A 21,156-nucleotide genomic window follows, 5' to 3' on the forward strand; every position below is an offset into this window, starting at 1 on the left:
TTCCAGTCCCATTCTGCCACCACCACTACTCACTCACACAGTCATGCCATCCCCATCCCTCAATTCCTGCAGCCACCTTACTCAAATATGCTCAGAACATGACAAACGACAATGGAGAGGCTCCTCTGACATCTGCAGTGCAGCTGTTAGCTTCCTTTTTCTTTTTTTTTTTTTTTTGGATGTCAAATACAGGGGCAGATGCTCCAGACTGATGGAAGCTGGCTGGGAGAGCCTTTCTGGCTGGAAGGCAGACAGGAGCAAGGCAGGACAAAGCTGATAACTACAGCCTCCTCTACTAAGGGTGAAACTTTAATCCTTTTATTCACCCTCCTGCTTCCTATGGCTTTTTCTGGTTGCCTCTAAAAGAACCATTGTTTTGTGCTGTTTTTTTTTTTTTAAATAATAATCAGCTCCACTTTCACTGGAGTTTTAAAAGGGCAAAGCCACAAGCATCATTAACATTGTAATTTTGCTTCTTACACCCACATGAGAAAACAAAAAGGGGAGCATAACAGAAATGAGATCAGGAATCAGACAAAACTAAAGGAAGGCTCTCGCTGCATCAGCCTTTGTTTCACCTTCATCTAAAAATCCCCTCGTAAATTTTAGAGGCAGCTGCAGCATTAAAAGGCAGTTAAGTTTCTCCTCTTGCACTTCTCACCATTTTTCTTTCCTTATTACCCTGTTTTAAGCTGAAAGAAGACAGTCTGCATGAATCAAAACAGCTCAAGAACAGTAAGGTATTCTCCATGCCCTAAACTGATACGAGGTCTGGACTAACAACAGAGCCAAGGAAACTCAAAGGTTCCAGTGGGAACTGGATGGAACCAGAGTGAAACACACCATTGCCCACAAAACACATATGAAAGAAACAGCCAAGAGATTAGAAGAATATTGGAAATTAGAAATTAAAAAAATAAATAAAAACTTAAAATATCACTGAATGCTGAGTTACCACTATGTCTTCACCAAACCAAAATACTGCTAGAATAAATCCTATGTTTGACATCTATTTCGACTGTATTTTTGCACCAAGTCCATTAGGTATCATGGGGTTAGTAGAAAGCATTATATTATTTCAAAATAAGAAGGCAAATCATGTATTATATATGTACATGTTTTAATTAATTTTAAAAATGGTCTACATTTAAGGATAGATTTCAAGGATTTCCTTATATTTTTTTTCTGTTACATTAGATTACACCTGAATAATCTGCATAGCAACCTTAACATTTCTGTTTTCTTTTTGTTTGTTTCATTGTGAAAATACCAGTTGCAGGTAGCAATGTAACATCTCAACAACAATCACAATACGTGCAGGATGTCCAGCCAGAAGCATTTCTCAGTTGACTTGCAGTAGCATGGCACTTTAAAATTTGTGTATCAATACTCTTTTTTTATTTTTTTTTTTTTTTTTTTTTTTTTTTTTACGTTTAATTCAAGTGTGGCTCAAAAAGCAAACACAAACTTTCTTCACTCAGCCTCAAGCAAGAGGTCAGGTCCTCAGCTGGCTGCAATCTTCTGCACTGGAGTTACTCCAGTTTATAGCAGCTTGAGGTTCTGGCCTTTATTTTTTTATTTCAGAACACACCTGTGTTGCCTTCATGCTTTCTTAACATGAGTGCAAGCTTCAGGAATGTGGTTTGAGACCCTTCGTTAGAGGATCTTAATGAAGCCTGTGCACTGGCTCTGTCCCCCAGCCCTGCTCCCTGTACAGATGGGAACAGAGATGGCTGAATGCTGCCCAGAGCAGTGCACTCTGGAGGGAGGAGTCCCCTAAATGGGGGGAGAAAAGGGAAGAATTTAAAAAAAAAAAAAAAAAAAAAAAAAAAAGCAGCTAATTTTGCCCCCAGTGTTAAACTTTGACATGTGAAGCATTTCTGTCTCCAGATGATCAGCCCAGCTGCTTAAGAAGGTATTCATATCACCTACTGCCACAGACTCCACTCCTAAAATCAGATGCTCCAAGTCTCCTCCCAGAGGCAGCTGTCTCTGCACTGACTCTGTTAAAACCCAACCTTAACATGAGTGCCTCCAGGAAATACCTATGATTAGGTGTTGTGAATACCCTCTCTCGCCCCCCTCCCCATAACCTTCCCCTCACCCTTAGAAAAAAGTGCTTTTGCTTTTTCTACCTGATCAATATTTGGGCTGCTCAATTCTGTCCCCCTATCCCATGTGTTTGTACTGAGATCTGTCCCGAGGAATTTGCACTTGGTTGGCTGTCAGCTTGTGGTGGATATGGTAAACACAGAGGGTTATCACAATAATCAACCCCAGTATCAGGCCCAAAATCAGAGGCAGGGTTTCTTCTAATTGCTCCCTTTGGTCCACTGGGCATTTGTGTTCTGCAGGGAAAGAAGGAAAACAGAAAAATTAGAGACATTGCAAATCTGAACTCCTGCTGCAGTAACAAACCAACCTCCCCAGAGCCACAGCTCCATGCCAGGGGTCCCTGGACAGCAGAAACAGCAGCAAGGAGAGACAGGAACCACCATTGGAGTCCCACGGAGAAAATCACTTGGCTTTGGAGGAGGGTGAAGTCACAGTCACAACACAGGGTCTGCAGGGAGAGGTGACCAACAAACCAGCAAACGTGGTGGGTAGCAATGCTTTCATGGCCACAGCTCCTCTTCAGGCCTCTGCCACAGCCCTACAGCAATGGCCTTGTTCGGAACAGGACAGCAAAAGTACAAGTTTCTTGACTATGGCTGAAGATCTGCATTGTTTATTTAGTTACAGAACCCACAAATATGATACCAGCCACCTCAGCATCAGTAAGTTTTTAATTTTGCATCATACTCAACATTAAAAGGTTATCCTACTCTATCTGCAAGTTGACAGCAATCTGACAGCCCCAATCTCCACAATCCATCAGCTCCCTGTGGGGAATTGACCTGTCCTGGCAGAGCACATGTGTGTTCATGGTCAAAATGCATCCTGGCATCCCACCTTTTTTTGTCAAATATGAGCAGAAGCAACATAAGCTTCCCCAGTGTTCTCTCTGGCCTATGAGTCCTTGTCATAGTCTAATAAACCAATAGAAAATAATAATAACCACAGCTAATAGAAAAACACTTTTCTGTTTAGGCTTGTAAAGGCACAGCCATCAAAGTTAGGAAACATGCTAGGCTGGTAATCCCGGTTCTGCTCCCTTCTGCTTCCACAACCTACTGCAGGCTTGATCTGACAAGATCACAACTTTCTATTTTCCCCCTGTGGGACTCTTGCTTATCTGTGCCGATGGATGGGCATGTCTGATGCTGTCAAGATGGGGCTGCTAAACCAAAAAGTCAACTCTGGAAAGAAAAAGTTATGGGATACAGGAGTGACAGTGCTCTGGCCCCTGGATCATCTTCTTCACAGTACTAGAATTGTGCTGAAATCAATGAAAACAGCAGTTACTTCCAAAAAAAAACCAAACCAAAAACAGCAGTTACTTCCAAAAAAAAACCAAACCAAAAACAAAAACAAACCCCAAGGACAATTAAAAAAATAAAACAACCAAAAAACCAAAACCAAAATCAAACACCTGCTGCATTTTAGATGAACAGCTACAAAGGGCATTCCTCTCATCATTAAAGACCATCCAGATGGGTTCCCCAGGCAGCTGATTCCAAGATGTGGAGAGACCACAAACAGCAAATGCTCTGCAAATCTAAGGGCATGTGCCAAAGAGCAAGAAAAACCCCGAGGCTCCTCAGGCCCAGGCAGGAGGTGACAGCAGGGACCTCCAATGGTGTTGCACCTCCAGGACCTCCAAACACAGAGCCCTAGCCCCAGCACCAGGCTCAAAGGGATGCCATTGGGAAATGTTTTGAGCTGCAAATTAAGAGAAACAAAAAAGCGAAATACAGTCTAACAAGAAAAAAAATGCCCTTCTCAGTTCCAGTTGCTCACCGTTTCACCAGAGGAGTGATTAATCACCAGGACTCTGTTCCAGGCAATTCAGCAATTGCTGCAATGCAGGGGTTTGGTTTGTTTGTATTAAGGAGAATGGGGGAAAAAAACCCTGATTATTATTAAGGTCCCCAAACTGGGTTTCTAGAGCTTCAAGAAATTCTTTCTGGCTTAGGATGCTAAGGCCTGACCAGACTCACCAAGGCAGAGCTGCAGCAGCAGGCTGGCACCCCTAGACATGACTGGGGAGAGAATGGGGTGACCGTAGGGGTCTGCAGGCAGTGCAGAAGGCAAAGCTGAAAGCACTGGTGCTGTGACCCAGAGGAATAACCCAACTACAAGACACCTGCTTTCAACATTCAAATTTCCATCTTTTGCCAAAGCAAACCAGCTGCAGGGCATGAAATGCTCCAGAGGATGCGGCCAAAATTCTGGCATCCTCAGAAAGCCGTGGTGGTGTTTAAGTGAGTCAGAACTCAAAAAGGTGTCAATTCTTGCAAGCAGCCAAGGAGGAGAGTTCTTTATCCTGACACTTTTTAAAAGAGGATTTAAAAAAAAAAAAAAAAAAAAAGGAGCAAAGCTCACAGTGTCTCCAGCAGCACATCCACAAATCATTCTGCTCTCCCCTGCTGCACTTCCCGGTGCAGAAATCACTCTGCAATCTTGCAGAGAGCAATCTCCTGCCTTACCAACAGCACCTCCTCCCCACCAGGTAATCAATCCATTTGCTCCTTTTGGAGCACATCACCAAAATCTTGGCTCTTTGGAGAGCATAGGGAGAACAGGAATTGGGCTGTGGGGGACCCCGCACAGAGGCACAGGCAAGTGCTAAACACAAACATGTCTACAGCGGAATGAAGGCTCTCCAGATGCTGACTGCCAGGAGGATGAATATTGTATTTTTCATTAATATAATCTTAAAAGCATCACTTTATAAAAATATTTTCACCTTTCTAACAGCATACTTTAACATTTATAGGGCATTTTTCACCCCAAGACCTCAAAGCATTGCAGAGGTCCACAACCCCAAAGAGGGGCAGGTAATGGGTATCGTTCCTGGTCTAACAGCCAAGGAAAATTCCAAGGGGGAGCAGGAGGGGAGAAACATTTGCATCGAGTCCACGACACGCAAACTGGGACACAGCCCCATTGAGCACAGTGCAGGCAGGTGGGCTGGTTGATACGTGGCAAATGAAACACCAGCGCACAGAGAACTGCTCTGTATTTTAAATCAAAGCCTTCTGCAGGAGAACAACCCTTTCCATCTGATTTTTCTCAAGTATTTTGCTTCAGGTCACTGGGTTCTACCCTCAGCCCGGGAAAGCCAAAAGGTCACTGGCAAATTTTAACTACATGAAAAGTTACGGCGGCGCTGGGAGTTTTGCTGCATCCTGAACCCCGCGGGTTCTCCCTGTGCCAGAGAGGTGCCAAGCCCAGCTTGTGCCACCCCACAGCCCTGGTCCCATCAAACAAAGACTGCAGGCAGACACAAAGCCAGCATTTAGGTGCATTCCTCATTGTTCTTTTGTGCTGTGTCTCCTCCGACACCACGCAGCACCCAGCCTCACGTACCGCCACGGTTTCTATGGTGAGTGCTCGTCCAGTTTCAGTACTAGGCTATAAAACCACCCAACAGGCCCATGTTCTTGCTTCAGCATCCTGCTGCAGAACAAACAGCAGCACGGCAGAAAAAAATCAGCAGTTTCCCGCAGTTGCCAGCCACCGCGAGCCTGAGAAATGATGCAGGGGCTGTTTGAAGGGATGGAAAAAGAGCCCAGTTGTATCTGTTATCATTGGATGGATTTTTGAGATGGGTTTCATAGGTTATCAGCTTAAAAAAAAAGGAGAGAAAAAAAAATTAACATTTTTTAAAATGTGGCCAAATGCCTTGCAGAGAGGAGTTACTTGGTGTCAAGAACCCTTAAGAAAATGCAGCCAATATTTGCTGTTTCTTGGAGAGAGACAAATCCTCCAAGAACCCCAGTCCCTCATTCTCAGCCTTTGTATCCCTTTGCATTATTATTTTGCATTATTTTCATTAAAAACAAAAGGCTGAGAACTTCTGTGGGGTTCTTTCACCAATTTAAATGCTATCCTCTCACTCTCTTGATCCATCTCTCTTTTTGATGATCTTTTAAGCTGAAAAATATAAACACATTTTCCATCATAAAAAAACCTAAATTTTTCCAAGCTCTGAAAGAAAAAAATGTTTTGCTGCTCCTGTACTGATGAAGGCAAATACATAGAGATTTATGTACAGTTATATATATACACACGTGTATTTGTAAGAGTTGTAAGCAGTATTTATAAAAAAAAAAAATAAATTCTATCACATGAGTTTAAGCATTAAAAAAATAATCCAACCATGCCCTAACAATCATTTTAATCTATACCAGACAGCACAGTATGAGAGCTAAAAAAAACCACCTTTCTCCCTGCTTCTTTGTGGTAGGAGACCCTCCTGCGTCTCAGTGATTCTTCTGCTCTAGCAGGTCTTGTTCTCTATTCTAAAATATTTTGAAATGTTCTGTAGCTTGTTCATAATTAATAGGAATTTTACCTAATGAGAAATTAATGAACCAAAAAGGAGAGGGCTAATTACTGTAATTTAAGATTGGCACTGATTCTCAGACCCCACAAAGCCTCATGTTTTGCCGTGCCTGTGCGAAGGACGCACTGGTCCGCAGTGCTGGCGGGGAAATGCGACAGAGCTTCGTGTGAAGCTCCATTGATAAATGAGACCTTGGGCATTTCCAGCCATTCTCTCCATGTCCTCTTTGCTATTTAACTTCCAGTGAAATTCAACAAAAGGAAGTTTCACTGAATAATGAGAGCAACAACAACAACAACAACGAAAAAAACCCAGAAAGATTGACAGAGAGAAACTTCCTCAGGAGGAGGAATTCCCCACTTGAGTTTATTGCTAAACCAGCCGGGGTCTCTTTGTGACCAAACTGCAACAACAAAGGGAAAAAAACCAAACCAAACCAAAACCCCAAATAAATTTTCTGCCTGATACGAAAGAGCATATAATGAAAAAGACAAGTAGTGTCCTTTGGCAACCAAACTCCAAGTTTGATTGTTTTAATTGTGAGCTCTCAAACTTGACAATTTTGGTATCACAGAGACAAAGCAGCTAAAACCGAGTCCAGACTTAACTATTTTAAATATTCTTTTCTCAGCCTCTAACATCTGTCCAACCAAACCCTGAGTGCAGGAAGCCTGGATCCAGAGTAGGAGGATGAAGATGTACCAAAAAAAATTAGAGGAAACTATTAAATCTTACCCCTTTCTGCCTGTAACCTATGCTAAATGCAGAACTACTTTGGCATGGGGAAAAAAAAAAATAATTCTTTGTGCCCATGGTGAAAACCTACTCTGTACTACACTGGCCCTGCCATGAGTAATTCAGTCATGCAAGAGCCAGTGTACAGAATAGCATGTGTTTACTACATCAGTTGGAGGAATGTGAGTCATGAGTCTAAGTGCTCGGCTCTGTAGTCAGTGCTGGGTTTTTTTATTGTATTCTAAAATATTTCCCACATGCAAAATAAGGAAGCCCCATGTTTTCAATGCTAGGCTCAAAAATAACACCACTATTTCCCAGGTTGCTCTTAAATCCCTCTGTTACAAATCTTACTTGTTACAATAGTGGAGTTAACTCGTTTGCTAAGATAATGTTAAAAAAGGGAACTAAGCCTTAATTCAGGCAATCATGTTGATGTTCCTTTGTTTACCCTGATGGAAAGGGGGGAAGCCAGGGAGGAGGAGTACCGTGGGTTCCTCAGAATAAAGGCAGACAAGAGTTGCAGGAATTCTGCACTGTGGAGTATTGCAGCTGACTTCAGTAGAACACTTTGATAAGAACAGCACATGTTAACTCACATTTTCTTTTACAAAGAATTAATATTGAAGAAACCTAAGAAGAGGAACAGTCTTTGGTGCACAGGGTGCATTGCTGAAGTCCCTGCTATGCCTCCTTCACCCTTGTAATGAGCATTCATCAAACACCAGCCAGCAATATGCATTGCAAGTATTTCTTCCCTCCACATCCCCAAGCTTTCCTCTTTGTGCAGAAGCCTTAAAAAGCTCTACCAAAGCACCTTCCATGCTGCAGAGGAGACATCCAAGCCTTGCACAGCTCCCCAGAGACTAGGCAGTGTTGGGGCTTGCTGGCAACCCAGCTAAATACATCCTTAGAGAAGCCAATGTACATGAAACAGTAGCCCATGTTTTGACCAGTCCATCAGCTGGACTGAATTTGTGAAGGATTCTAGGGGACCATGGAGGCAGGGAATGGCTTGGAGGGACTACAGAGAAACTGACAACCCGCTGGAAAGAGGGCAAAGTGATTTGATAAAGGTTGGACCCAGATTCATGAAGTACATTGTGCCATTCCCAAAGGCTGTGGCGGTATCAACAGCTCAGGGATACAGAACATGCCCTTGCCCCGTGCCTTACCTTCACTGAAGACAAAATCCGAGGTGATGTCAAAGGGCTGGACACGCACTTCCGACAGCAAGAGCTGCACAGACTTCTGGCGGTTGCTGGAGGTGAGGGAGATGGTCTGCTGTGCCTGGCACTCATAGGACTTCCCAGCTGGGGTGACCAGAGCAGAGAGCCGGTGCGAGCTGGCTGTGTGCTTCCCAGCTGGCCAAGGGGCAGAAACAGCAAAGGTCAGGTCCCATCTCTGGGAATTGAGGTGACTTTATTAACAAAGCTAATGAATGGAACAGGAGGATATATGCAGGCGGTGTGCCACGCAGCAGCCACACGCTCCGCTGCTCTTACTGCAGCATTTTCTCTTGGGGAGGGACCAGGCTTTCAGCATGGCACCCCCAAACAGCCACAGCACTTCCTGCACTCTGGTTGCCTCCCCATAAGCAGGAACAGAGGGCTGGAATTGTACAGTCCTGCTGGCACAAAGGAGAGAGCTGGCTCTGCCGATGCCAACCACAAGCAGGTCCCAGGTCCATAAAGTCAGAGTGAGGGCTGCTATTGATGTCTATGCAGGTTTCAGTGCTCATACTCCCTACACCTGGGAAACAGCAATTCCTGCAGCTGCAGTTGGGCTCTGAATTCAAGCGGGAAAGAGCAGTGCAATTTGGGGACCTCACTACAAAGCAAAACAGGTCATAACACTTTTCCTGAAAATACAACAACATGATCGTTTCACTCAAGTATAGATTACAAGAAAATATTTTCCCATCACATCATGCTTGTTTTATAAATGAAAGCCAAATATCGACTCAGTAAGGTGAATGAGGGATGCCTTCCACCTCCCACTCTTCTGCAGCCCTTTGTTCCTCTTCAGCAGCACAGAAAGGCAATCAGTGTTTTGCATTTGCAGAGGTGATGAGGCATGGCCACCACTGTGTTTTGGGGACATAAACAGTAAAAACACCAGTGGAAAAAACAGCTCTATGTCCAGTGTGTCTTATGCTACAAAATCTTAATGCACCATTGGAGTCTGGCAATCTCGCGGAAGAAAAAATTGCAAATGATAGTATTTCAATTGTCAATACAAGACAACTCATTTCTGAGAGGAACTGAAATAAGAACAAAATGAGAACCAAAAGAAAGGAAACCCAGAGGGAAAAGAGGGGGCTGTTGGGTGTGGAGGTGTGTAGGGGTATGGATAATGGTGTTGATCTCATCCTTATCTTGGGAAGCTACTTTCCCACCTATTCAAGCATCATCAGAACAGAGGAGATAATTAACCTTAAAAAATAACTCCCGCAAGAAAGGAGGCTATTTTTTCCCATCTGGGTGGACCTCTGCCCGGCTACCCACCCCCCTCAGGCCCCTGGGTGCCCCCCGGGAGGGCCTGGGGCAGCGCAGCAATCGCGCAGAGGCTGGGTTCTCCTCCCACGGGGCCCGTGGTGATGCAAAAAACAAAAAAACCCAAAAAACAAAACAAAACCAAACCAAAAAAACAAACCACAACTAAATACAAAACAAAAAAACCAAAAAAAAAAAAAAAAAAAAAAAAAAAAATCCAAAAAACCAACACGCGGTTTTAAAACCGGCACGTGGTCCCGTTTTTGTCGGGGAAGTTGGGGTTTCCTTTTTCCCCATTTAAACTGCATTAAGCAGAGTAGCCCGCGGGGTGTCTGTGTCGTCGTTGCCTCTTCCCTTCCCCCCCATCTGCTTGGCGCTCTCCAGACCTCGGGGATCCCCTTTAAAACGCTTTCCGCCGGGGGCTTACGGTTGACGGGCTCCTTGAAGTAGGTGCGCTCCCGGGTGTCGTAGGTGAACTGGACCCGGCTGAGCCTCCAGAAAGCCTCCAGCCCCCGAGACGTGTTGTGTCCCTCCTGCCAAAACACAATAATTTAAGAGCCTGACAATACGCGTACCCTCTCCCCAGCTCCCGGGAGAGACGGGGGCGAGCCCCGTACCTTCAGGAAGAAGAGTTTGAGGGTGTAGGCTTGGTCCAGCCAGGAGATCTCCAGCTCTGACTCGTTGCTGCCACACTTGCCCGTCACCTCGGCGCCCCTCGACAGTGGGATATCGGCTTGTTCCGTGATCATCTGCGAACGGGAAGGGGGACTCAGGGGGGCGGCACAGCATCACCCCCATCCCCGGCTGAATGTCTTTAAGAAGGAGTAAAGGACTTTCCAAAACTACGGGCAGATTTATTCCCTGCCTCGGGCCACCCCCCCTACCTCCCTCCATCACCGGTCCTGCCTTGACAACGCGCGTCGGCTCCGCGGCTGCTACGCTGCCAACCCGAGCCCCGGCCGCCCCCGAACACCCTCCACCTCTTCCCCGACTCCCACTCACATCCACGTAGTTGCTGGCCCACACGTCGTAGGGAACGATGAACTTAGCGGCGAATTCCGCCATCAGACACGTCGTCCGATTTTCCCGCACCACGAAAATGTCCTTTTCGGGGTTAGGAGAGAGCCCGGAGAGATTTTCAACTTCTTGCTCGGCAGCCAGGTGAGCCGCGGCGTCTGCGGACGGAGAGGAGCTGAGCGCCGCGGCCTTTTGCCCTAATCCTCTGTCCGCCCACCACAACACCCCACACCCCGAGCCCGCTGGAGTAAGCTCCCCGGTCGCGACGGGGCATCCCTTGTCGCGATAGAGAGGGCAGTGGAGGTGGGGCAGCCGGTGGCGGTGAAGCAGGACCGGTGCTCTGTCAGCACCGGGTCTATCTCAGCGCCAGCGGCTGCTTCATCGCGACAGGGTTCCGTGTCGCGACTCGCCGGGGCGGGTACTCACGCAAAAGGAAGAGGAGCAGCCCCGGGAGGCGTCCCCCGGCCATCCTCCCTGCTCGGCCCCGGCGTGTCCGCGGCTGCTACTGCTCCTGCTTTGGGGGAAATTTAAAAAAAAAAAAAAAAAAAAAAAAAAAAAGGGGGGGGAGGAAAACCAAAAGCTTGAACACCTCCTTTCTCAGGAGCTGCACAAGCTGCAAAAAACACTCTGCTGTAGAGTAGAGGGGAGGAGGGACGGGGAAGAGCGTGTGGGTGTGTGGAGAGGAGGAGAAGGGGGAGGAGGGGAGATGCCGGCGGAGCTTCTGGAGGAGTCCGCGCCTAGAGACGGGGCGTACGCAGAAAGGGGGGATTCCCGCCCCCACCCCCGGCTTTGGGAGCCCCTCCGGCACCCGCGGCGATATATGGGGGATCCTGGTGGCGGGGAGCTAGAAGGGGAAAGCCGAGGTCAGCCCGGTCAGCCAGGTCGCCCCGACGTGCCGCGGGAGACGGGATGAGCCGCACCGCACCTCGGGATGAGCCCTACATTGGTCTGGGGCATGGAGGGGGTGTCCCCCCTTCCTCCGGGTCCTGTCACCCTCTCTTCCCTTTCGGTGCGGCGCCAGACGGGTGCTCCCCCGGGACAGCTGCTGTCGCCGGGCTGGCAAAGGGACGGCTAAACCGGGCACAGCAGAGGGGCTGGAGGAGGGGCTGGTTATCTAGTCCAGCGCCGGCTGCTCACGGAGCGTCAGTAATTTCGGTGAAGGCGAGCAGCTGCTTCGTGTTTTGATTTAGAAAGAAACGTGCAGCTATTTTTGTGTGGCGAGGTCTGAAGCAAACTCGGCACCTTTTTTATAAAACGCCCTCAACAAACCTGAGATGTCGTGACATACCAGAAAATCAAAACCACCATCACGTAGCAAGATCCCGACAGCCCCGAGAGGTGTATTACAACAATCCAGACCCGGGGAGAATCAGGCACACCCGGGGCTGCGTCTCGGTGGTTAATACTGATCAGAGTTTGTCCCTGCCCAGCTAAAGGGTCTGGGGAGCTCAGGCATAGTGTCCTGGCCTTACCGAGAGAAGGGGCTGCAAGTCCAGGGCAGGGGAGGGAAGCATCGCGCACCCCATCCCTTCCGGTCTCAAGCACAGGAGTCTCCTGCACCATGCCCACGGAGACTTGGGGAACTCCCTTCATCCCCAGTAAAACCGGCGCCTGCTTTGCCCTCCCTCTTAACCCGGGGTGAAACGCGGCCCTCACCCCATTACCCCGCTCCTCCCGGCTTGCGGGCAGCGGGGTCTCGGGGAGGAGCGGGTGTGTTCCCCACCCGGGGGAGCTGCGGGTCGCCCCGAGGATATGGGGCAAGAGGCTCTGGCCCCACCGCTACCCCATCCGAGCTCCGCCTCGCCCCTCGCTGGTTCTATCTTTCGTCTCTCCCTTTTGCCGGGAGAACAGACCTTAAGATACTTGGGTGGGTTTTTTCCGCCTCTCATTGGGAGTTTTTACCATCCTTTAATGCGCTGCCAGACTCTACCCGGCTGACAAGCACATCCGAATATTTACAATTTACCGAGGCAGGAGTCCCAGGAGCAGCGGGGAACAGAAGCTTACCACCAAAGACGTTTTTTGTTTGGTTGTGTTTTGGTTTTTTCTTTAAAAAACACAAAGGGACAGCAGCAATATTGGCGCGTGTGGTCTCACACGGACTCAATAGCAAATCGCATTTCTACCTCAAGAAAAAGGAGTCCGGAGGAAGCAGTCCAGGGGTTTTGCGAAGCAAGGAATTACCAGGTGAGTTTGGATTGCTGGCAGATGCCTCTGGGAAGATGCCTCTGCCTTTCTCTCAGGGCTCACCTGCAGAGAGGGGGTTTCCTGTCAGGAAATAGCTCTTTAAAAATAAAAGCAGATACTCAAGGAACATGCTAATTTTTGTTACTACTCTATTAAAATTCTTTTTCTGCCTGCTGAGCATATTAAACATATTCTGGCCACTTCCTCTGTCCCTTGTTTCATGACAGAGAAATTTCTGCCTCCCAAAATAGAGCTAGACCAGTGCCATCTGTGATATAGGCTTAACCTGCAGTTAATAGTTTCAGGGGACTACATAAAAGAAAAAAAAATCTTCTATGTGAGGGTCTTTGACTTAGGGAGGCTCTATTTTTGTGATCTCGGTGCTTGCTTTCCTCAGCTCTTTCAGTCCTGACCTCAGTACTTAAGTAGCCTCTAATTCCTCCTCTAGTCCTGTATTTAATTTTTTTAAAGATTCCTAAGCCTCCAAACAAATATATGGTCCTGAGCAGCTGCCTCTGCATCTAGCCTGTGCAGAAAGTTACTACAGGGAGCAGCTGGAAGAGAGTGGCTGTGTTACAGACACAGGCAAGCCAGACCCTGCAAACCCCGAGACTCCCATAGCATAGAGCTGTGATCTCCCAGCACCCACTACCTCCGCAGCACAACAGAAAACCCTTTGGCTTCAATGAACATCCTCACTGCAGAGCCGTGTTTATCCCCTTCTCCCCAGCAAACTAAGGGAAAGGCCTAAGATTTCCTAACCCCCCCCCAAAATCCCCAGAACATTGTCAGAGCAGAAAGGTCTCACCTGAGGTAGATCTCGCCAACCTCAACTGCTGTGACCAGGGACAATTTATGGCCATAGATTGGATGACTTGGAGCCACCCCTGCAACCCGGCCTTACCCACAGCTGGTAACCATTGCCCGTGTATCTCTGAATGTCGAATCCCCCTTGCTATCCTCCAACTAACAGACAGCAATACCCCTAACCAGACTCCTCGCAGGGAGCAGGCAGCGAAGTGACACCGGCACAACCTTGGCAGCAGGGTTTTTTTCCAGCCAAGCAGCTCTGCCATGTGTCTGCCGCTGGCAGCCGCTTTTATGAGCAGCCCGAGGGCAGCGGCATGTGGAGTCAGCAAGGAAATCAGCCTCCGAGGGGTGTTTTGGGTCTCTGACAACGCAGTTTGACTGCACTCGGGTAGGGTGGGGGTTAAACAGCCCCCCCCCCCACCCACACTTGAAAACAATCAAGTTAATGAGCAACCCCCAAATTACGGGAAGACTATTGTGAGGCCAAGGTGTCCTGACCTTCCCCCATTGCAGCTGCGCTGAATTTATCTGAAGAGATTCAGAGAGGGAGAATTTACCACTTCCCCCCACGAAATTTTAAGCGAAGTGGAATCCATCACCCCGGCAGAGAATGACATTTTAAACTGCTTTAACTCAGTATCAATGTTCAAATTGATTAGCCTATTTCATCTCAATGGAAATTCTCACCTCATTACGTTAGCAGCCAAACTTCAAATAATTTTTGAATCAAATACTACTTAAGCAGCATTTCAAAATACTTAGCTGACAAAATTCATCATTTAATTTCAAATAGCTGTCTGCATTTTATGCTTTATTTTCAATGGATGAAATACATTAACAGTTCTGGCAGCTGAGCCTAGAGCTGAGGCTACCCAACTCTGCAGTTTCACAGAAGCACATTTTTTCTCTGGATTAATGTCTTGCTTCTTTCTGGCTTTCTGTGCAGTGAGCATAGAATCCAAAGGAGACATTTTCTACCCCTCCAAAACTAGCATATTCCCTGATATATAGGATACTTGCCAGGGAATGCAGGTAGGTTTGATTTCCTCAGAGAGGGACGCGAGCTGAACCCAAGTCCTTCATTTCCAGCTAATACTTTAACAGGAAGGGCAGTGGTTTCCAGTGAGCCTAAGAAAACTAGTGATGTCCAGTGCTTCACCACACTGAGGTTCCCTCTGTATCCAGCCTGTCATCTGCTTTTTCTTGCTGTCTAAAAATTGCGGCAGTAGGCAACAACATAAAATCCCATCTCACAGCACTGTCTCCACAAGCTGTGTTTTAGAAAACATTTTTAATTAAAAACAAACAAAAAAAGCCTTATTTCAGGTGCCGGATTCTGTTCAGAATGCTCTGAAAATTACTGGTCTCAGCTCCCGTCAGCACCCGAGCCAAGCTTGGAGAGCTTGGAAAGCTGTTCCCAGTATACAATTTGTCTTTAAAACATTACAAATCATAAGGACTAAGAGATGCCTCCACTGGTTAAGCAGCACCAGAATGGGAATCCTGGACAGACATCACATGTTGTTTTAAATCCCGACTTAAACACCTAAAAACTTCACTGACCTCTGCCTCAGCTGCATTCTCAAGGTAGTGTTGCTACACTGTACTTGGGTTGCTGCATCTCAAGGTAGGGCTGCTACACTCTGCTCATGTAGTTCTGTAGGCTGCAAGGACCAATGCTGCACAATTCTTCTATCACTTAAAAGAAATAAGAGTCTTTTGAATAATAAGCTGTGATAGAAATATATTTACACTATGCACATTTTTACAGGAAATACAGCTTACTAAAAATGTGTCAGTAATAATACCACCACCCTGTAATTCACTGCAGTCAAAACTAAGGGTTTTGAATTTTTGAGGTTTTTATTAGAGAAGTTGAAAGTTTCATCTCAGGACTGACAATAACATAATTATCTCTTTTCATTTATTTTGTTTATAGGAATATGTAGAATTTGTTTGTACAAGCATATACAACAAAGTAATTGGTGCTTAGTACATTGAAATCAGGAATCTGATTTGTTCTAAACTACTCGTTTTCCATGCAGTCCTCTTTCAATTGGCAGCATGGACAAATTCCAAGCGGAATGCTTACATGCATTGTTTTGCAATATAACTACAGCAAGAGCTGGAAACATGCAAATTAACACATTAGCAAATTGTTTTTATATCTAATGGACATAAAAAGGTTATTCCTGATATGAAATTCTGAAAATCTGCATAAATACTTTTGTGTAAAATTAAATTAGTTATGTACTTTTCTTTTACTACAAGTATCAAGAATGCCCACGTAATTAATATACACACATATATAGAGAGACCTTGTTATGCTAAAAGTCTTTGTAATTAATCAAACAATATTCTGTGCCACACATTTATTCAGTATTTACCAGCTAGTAGAACGGCTGTGGTCATATAGTAGGCATTACAGTCTTAGTAGCATTTAGTATTACATGCAAACATACTCTTAGCATTTCTGTTTACTAATTTTATCACGTGGCAACACGGATGTGATTTTCTACAATGTTGTGGTTCTGAAGTGTATAAATACTTTTTACATTTTCACAGTTACAAACTTTTTGCCAAAAGCCATTTAAACAATCTTTAAGTTACAATGAACTGTAATATCTGATATCTGCAGCAACTGGATCAAAATGCAATTTCTATACAAGCAATGTAGGATGTAAACTTTTTCTTAAAGTGCCTAATATGCAATTCCTTAGAGCACTGATCAGTTTTGGCACAAATACACTGTATTTCCTTCACGTTAACTATTGCAGTAACTGTTACAGGATATCTGCTTCTTTCCAACATGATAGAGTTGATATGGCACTTGTGAATTATATCATTGGACTGCAGAAATATTCTGTCAAGTTACTGTTACAGTCGATGAATTTGGCTGATGACTTTGTACACATTGTCCTTTTGAATACACGCAGTTAACTTTCAACTGCCACCATCTGCAGCCTGAAAAATGTTTTGAAATATAATTTAAAATTGCCCCAACTCAACTTCTTAATATACTGATTACCATGGTGCCTTAGTAGAAGACTCAGTTCAGTGGCCTCGATGTCATCAGGTGCCAAGCATCTGATTAGTTGTTGCTTGTCAGGATCTGGCAGCACTGGCTTTCTACATGATATATCCCACATAAGAACACAAAATGTAAATAACATGACGTGACTACAGTTTAGTTGCCATTTGAGATACTATTTAAAATATCTGTTGTATTTCAAGGCTCTGACTGTGTGATTCTGACGAAGACAAGCTGCCTGGTGAGATACAGGAAAGAACACACAACTGGGTTTGAAAACTGCCTTCATCTTCCGATTAGTGTTTTTCTGAACAAGGGGAGTTCTTACGGAAATCCAACAAAGGAAATTCAGTGCCCAGTGTTAAAAAAGGAATAATGCAAACCTTAAGACTTGGTGGTCCGTAGCTACACTTAATATATTAAAACAAACAAACAAACAAAATACCAAAACAACAACAAAAAAGCCCAAACAAAATTTAAAAGCCCAGTTCTCAATCTAAGCAATTTTCTATTTTGCTCTCATTTTAAGGATGCTGTGTTCTCCAATTTCAATTTGCTTGTTGAGGCTTTAGACCACTGTTGCTGGCCTGCGATCCATCTCTGCTTCCAGCTTCACCATCTGCTGCATCTCCTTTGCCTGCAATCCAAAATAACCACATGAAGCACTGTGTTAGCCCTTTTGTTCAAAATGAAGTATATGTTTTTTATATGACAGTGTCTGAAATACAGGCAAAACACTGAAGATACATGTAGTAACGTTATGTTTACACGCTCCCTCCCCCCCCCCCATGCCCTCTCCCATTGTCACTCTTTTCAAAATCAGATGTAATTCTTACATCTACATATTATTGGGAAATATTTTTCATCCTATTCCAAGATTCACGGGTTGCCTTTCTGAAGAAATGTATCATAAAATGAGGCAGCTCTATTTTTAGGATGAATACGAGGCAATTTGACTGTTTCTCCTGATGGGAAATGTCTTTGGGAATGTATGCTTCAACGCTGTTGTGCAAGTACTGCAATGTATTACTTCCTCAAATGTTTACAGACTTAATCTAAGATCTAAACTTGTTTCTTTCATAAAGAAAATAAATGAAAAAAATCCACTCGTGTAACATCTTCCTTGCAGTAGGTTTCTTAAGTAATTTTTTAAAATAAGAATTAAAAAAAATAATCTAAAGAATGATTTTTAAAAACTCATCTCCATCCTGCCTGGAGATCCTTACAGTTACAGATGAGGTGTTTTTCACCTCTGGAGTACACTACTGCTACATACTCCATGGGATTACACACACTGATTCCACCTGGAACTGTATCCATATGAATTGTGCAGAACACAGCAATGGACATATGCCAGATCTTGCTATAAACTGTGCATGCTGGGGGTTTTGCAAGCAGAGTCAAAGCACTGCACAGAAACGATAAGTGGCCTGGAAATCCCCTATTTAGAGATCCTTTTTTTAATTCCCTTCCTCTCCCTCCCTTTCTCTCACTCTCACTTTCAGTCAAGGGCATGCACACAACACACCCCTTCTGTGGCTCAGTTACAGATCACAAGTGGCACTTTGGTTTGAAACTCTGCAGTTTAAAGGGACAGGGAGTTACCATCTCTTCACTTTCTCTGAGGGCTCTCAAGCTAGGTAGTTATTTAAATCCATAACCCAAAGGACTGAGTAAATTGACCCAGAGGGCAATCTAACCCATCCATCTTTGCAACCAAGCTCCTGAGAATTAAGGCAGGCGTAGAAAGAGTCAAACCAAGTCAATGTTGTCTTTGGTGGAACTGCTCTGTGCCTGTCATGCAGGGAGAAACAATTACTGGACTTGATTTATGTGAACTATGTTCCTCAAAGGGTTGTAGATGTTTCTTATAAAAAAAACTTTGCTATACAAGATCCTGCTTAAGGAGTTACCTATTCTGAATGTGCCAATATGTATTTGCATATGAAAAAAGGGGCAGATGTAGATCTGAAGTAATGAGATGCCCAGCTATTAATTTTCTATTACTGCAAGATAACTGTGGGTTTGTGCAGATGTGATATATGCACCTTTCTGAAAAATCTAGCCTTGTACTTTCATAATCATCATCATCATGCTGGGGAAAAAGTAATTATGATAATCGCAAAGCAACTGTCATAAATATGATTAAAAATTAATCAACACTCTCAATTTAAATGAGTTAAAAGCTTGAAAGTAATGAAGAAATAATTTTAACATGAAAACATGGAAACATAATAAATAAATCAATATGTACAACCTCTTCTGAAATGTTGGCTGGATTTTGCCAGGATATGAAATGAAATTCCTGATAAAACCCTGTGTTTTTTTCTTAGTGATTCACATATCTCACTTTTTTAACTGGTGACTTAACTACTAGCACAAAGTATCCTAGAAGTATTCTGCATGCTAGTATATAGTATAGGGAATTATATTAGAGAGAACTTGGTTTCAAAGAACACATGAACATAGGAGCAGGATGTTGGTTTCCTTTGTCTGAGGCTGACTCAGGCAGTGCATTCTGTCCTGAACACACAAGCACCATACTTGAAGATGCCTACTGGAAGGCAGCATTGAAGCTGCAGGGAATTCATAAAGCAAGTGGCAGCTCATGGACTCTGCTCTCAACACACTTGCTTAGCGAGGTCTACGACAGGCTTAGAAACAATATTACGGATTAAATAGAATAAAAATACTTTTTTTTTTTTTTTCCCTAGTCTAGTGCCTGCTTTTTTTTGCTCATTATATGTCCATAAATAAATGTTGTTAAAGCGGACTGCTGTCAGACTCAGTGGTGCAATATACAAGTGTGGCATCAATTCAAGAAAATAATTCGGATCAGGCAATTCTGTATAACTGGATGTTAAAGCCTAATAGAACTATTTCCCTTGGTAAGGCAGGGGTTAATAGAGATTTCTTGTGAGTAACAATTATTTAGGAAGTCAGCAGCACAGCCAAATGGTAAATATAATTTTCATACCTTGTAATGTGTTCGATTTGGAAGTGAATTTTAAAGCACTGAAAGCCTCTCTGCTTTAGACACTGAAAAGCTATTTCTAGCCATCTATTCTATATTTTGCTATTCTTAGCGTGGAATTACTTATTTTATTACCATACTAATACGTGTGGATACCCTTTGTCTGACTATCAGCATCAGCAGTTAATCATACGTATGTTAACGCTAAAATAGCTTTTTTCAATCAATAGACAATTCTCACAGACACAGTTTTGAACTCTAATTGTACCTTTCTGCAACGACAGATAATGTACAAGATAAGTTCATCTCTAAATATTTCTTCTGCACATTGATGTTCATATGCACCTGCATTTGAGATGCTAAGGCACAAAATACTGCTAATGTTGTGGCAGGCTAAAATATCTGTGTGCAAACAAGATTAACACTGTGTTCACTCTGTCAATGGTACTTCCCAATGGCTGCATTTATAAAGAGGGCTTCAATGATAGTGATTTAATTTAGAAGGAAAGCACACTGAAATAATAGTTTGCTTATTATACATCCATCCTACCTTGTGTTTGAGACACTGCATGACAGGATTTCAAAAGCTGTTTGTACAAAAATAATAATGTCAAAATTGAGTAATACAACAAGAAGCAAATTAAATGAATGAAAACTGAAGTGAGACTGAAAAATTAATGCAAGAAAAACATACATAAACCAAAACAAATTTAAATTCATAACAGTTTGTATTGAAGGCTGTTTCCACCCATCTACTTTTCCACAGTGTACATTTGTATGAAAATTAACTTATTCTGTTCAGTCAGGGGAAAAAAAAATCAAGTTTTAAAATGGTTTTTAAACAAATACCACCTTTACCTTGATCCAACTAGCTTTCATACATTAATGTCTATAACAAAGAAACCAGGCCCAGCTGGTGGTTTGTGCTGTTGCATTTTGGGGCTAAAAGGAAGTGGTGAAAACAGCAGGTGTGAAAATGTGTGCCCTGATGGATCAAATTAGAGTGAGTTAAAAAGCTGTTAAGGACTACACCTGTGGTGGCCACCATTTGCCCACACTGAAGTGATAACCAGCACCTGCATGGTCTTACTCCATTTAATCATGGATGATAGAAGCTGATCCCATTTTTGCACTGAAATGGAGTATGAGCAAGGTCATGAAGGCTATTGATGTCTCTCAGCAGCAGAAGCTTTAACCCCAGGTGAGGGAATTTTCTAATTGCTTGAAGAGGCAACTTCTTCGATTGACTCACGTGTATTTCCCAGAAACCTCCCCCCTTGTTAGTGTTTTTTCCCATTGTAGTTAAAAGCACAACTATAGTTACCTCCCGTGTTTTGAGACTTTTTTGTTGATTGGTTGGTTGATTGATTTTTAATGATGCAAAGCTCTCTGAAGTGAATGCAAAGAAGCCACTAACAACACTTCTCTCTGGATCAAGCCCATCATTTCTTGTCAG

General features: G+C 44.1%; 2 protein-coding genes across 6 annotated transcripts in view; both read right to left on the reverse strand.

Annotated features, from left to right (window-relative positions):
- Nucleotides 1-1,101: 1,101 nt before the first annotated feature.
- Nucleotides 1,102-11,230, reverse strand: LAMP5 (lysosomal associated membrane protein family member 5). The gene is made up of 6 exons (XM_071740283.1): nucleotides 11,125-11,230; nucleotides 10,684-10,856; nucleotides 10,299-10,430; nucleotides 10,109-10,214; nucleotides 8,362-8,550; nucleotides 1,102-2,348 (listed from the first exon to the last, which is right to left on the reverse strand). The coding sequence occupies exons 1-6, from the start codon at nucleotides 11,165-11,167 to the stop codon at nucleotides 2,170-2,172; spliced, it is 822 nt and encodes a 273-aa protein (XP_071596384.1). The 5' UTR covers nucleotides 11,168-11,230; the 3' UTR covers nucleotides 1,102-2,169.
- A 4,309-nt stretch (nucleotides 11,231-15,539) lies between these two features.
- The window catches only part of PLCB4 (phospholipase C beta 4), a 196,408-nt gene continuing 190,791 nt past the window's right edge, over nucleotides 15,540-21,156 (reverse strand). For 3 of the 5 annotated variants that reach the window (XM_071740292.1, XM_071740293.1, XM_071740291.1), the window contains 2 exons: nucleotides 20,251-20,287; nucleotides 15,540-17,363 (listed from right to left, as the gene is read on the reverse strand). In XM_071740292.1, the coding sequence (XP_071596393.1) occupies nucleotides 17,275-17,363; nucleotides 20,251-20,287 (126 nt within the window). In that variant the 3' untranslated portion in view covers nucleotides 15,540-17,274. The remainder of the gene's footprint in view (nucleotides 17,364-20,250; nucleotides 20,288-21,156) is intronic. The other 2 variants (XM_071740295.1, XM_071740294.1) reach the window with 1 other exon arrangement.

This window comes from Heliangelus exortis, chromosome 3, assembly GCF_036169615.1.
Source record: "Heliangelus exortis chromosome 3, bHelExo1.hap1, whole genome shotgun sequence".
Lineage (NCBI taxonomy): Eukaryota > Metazoa > Chordata > Aves > Apodiformes > Trochilidae > Heliangelus > Heliangelus exortis.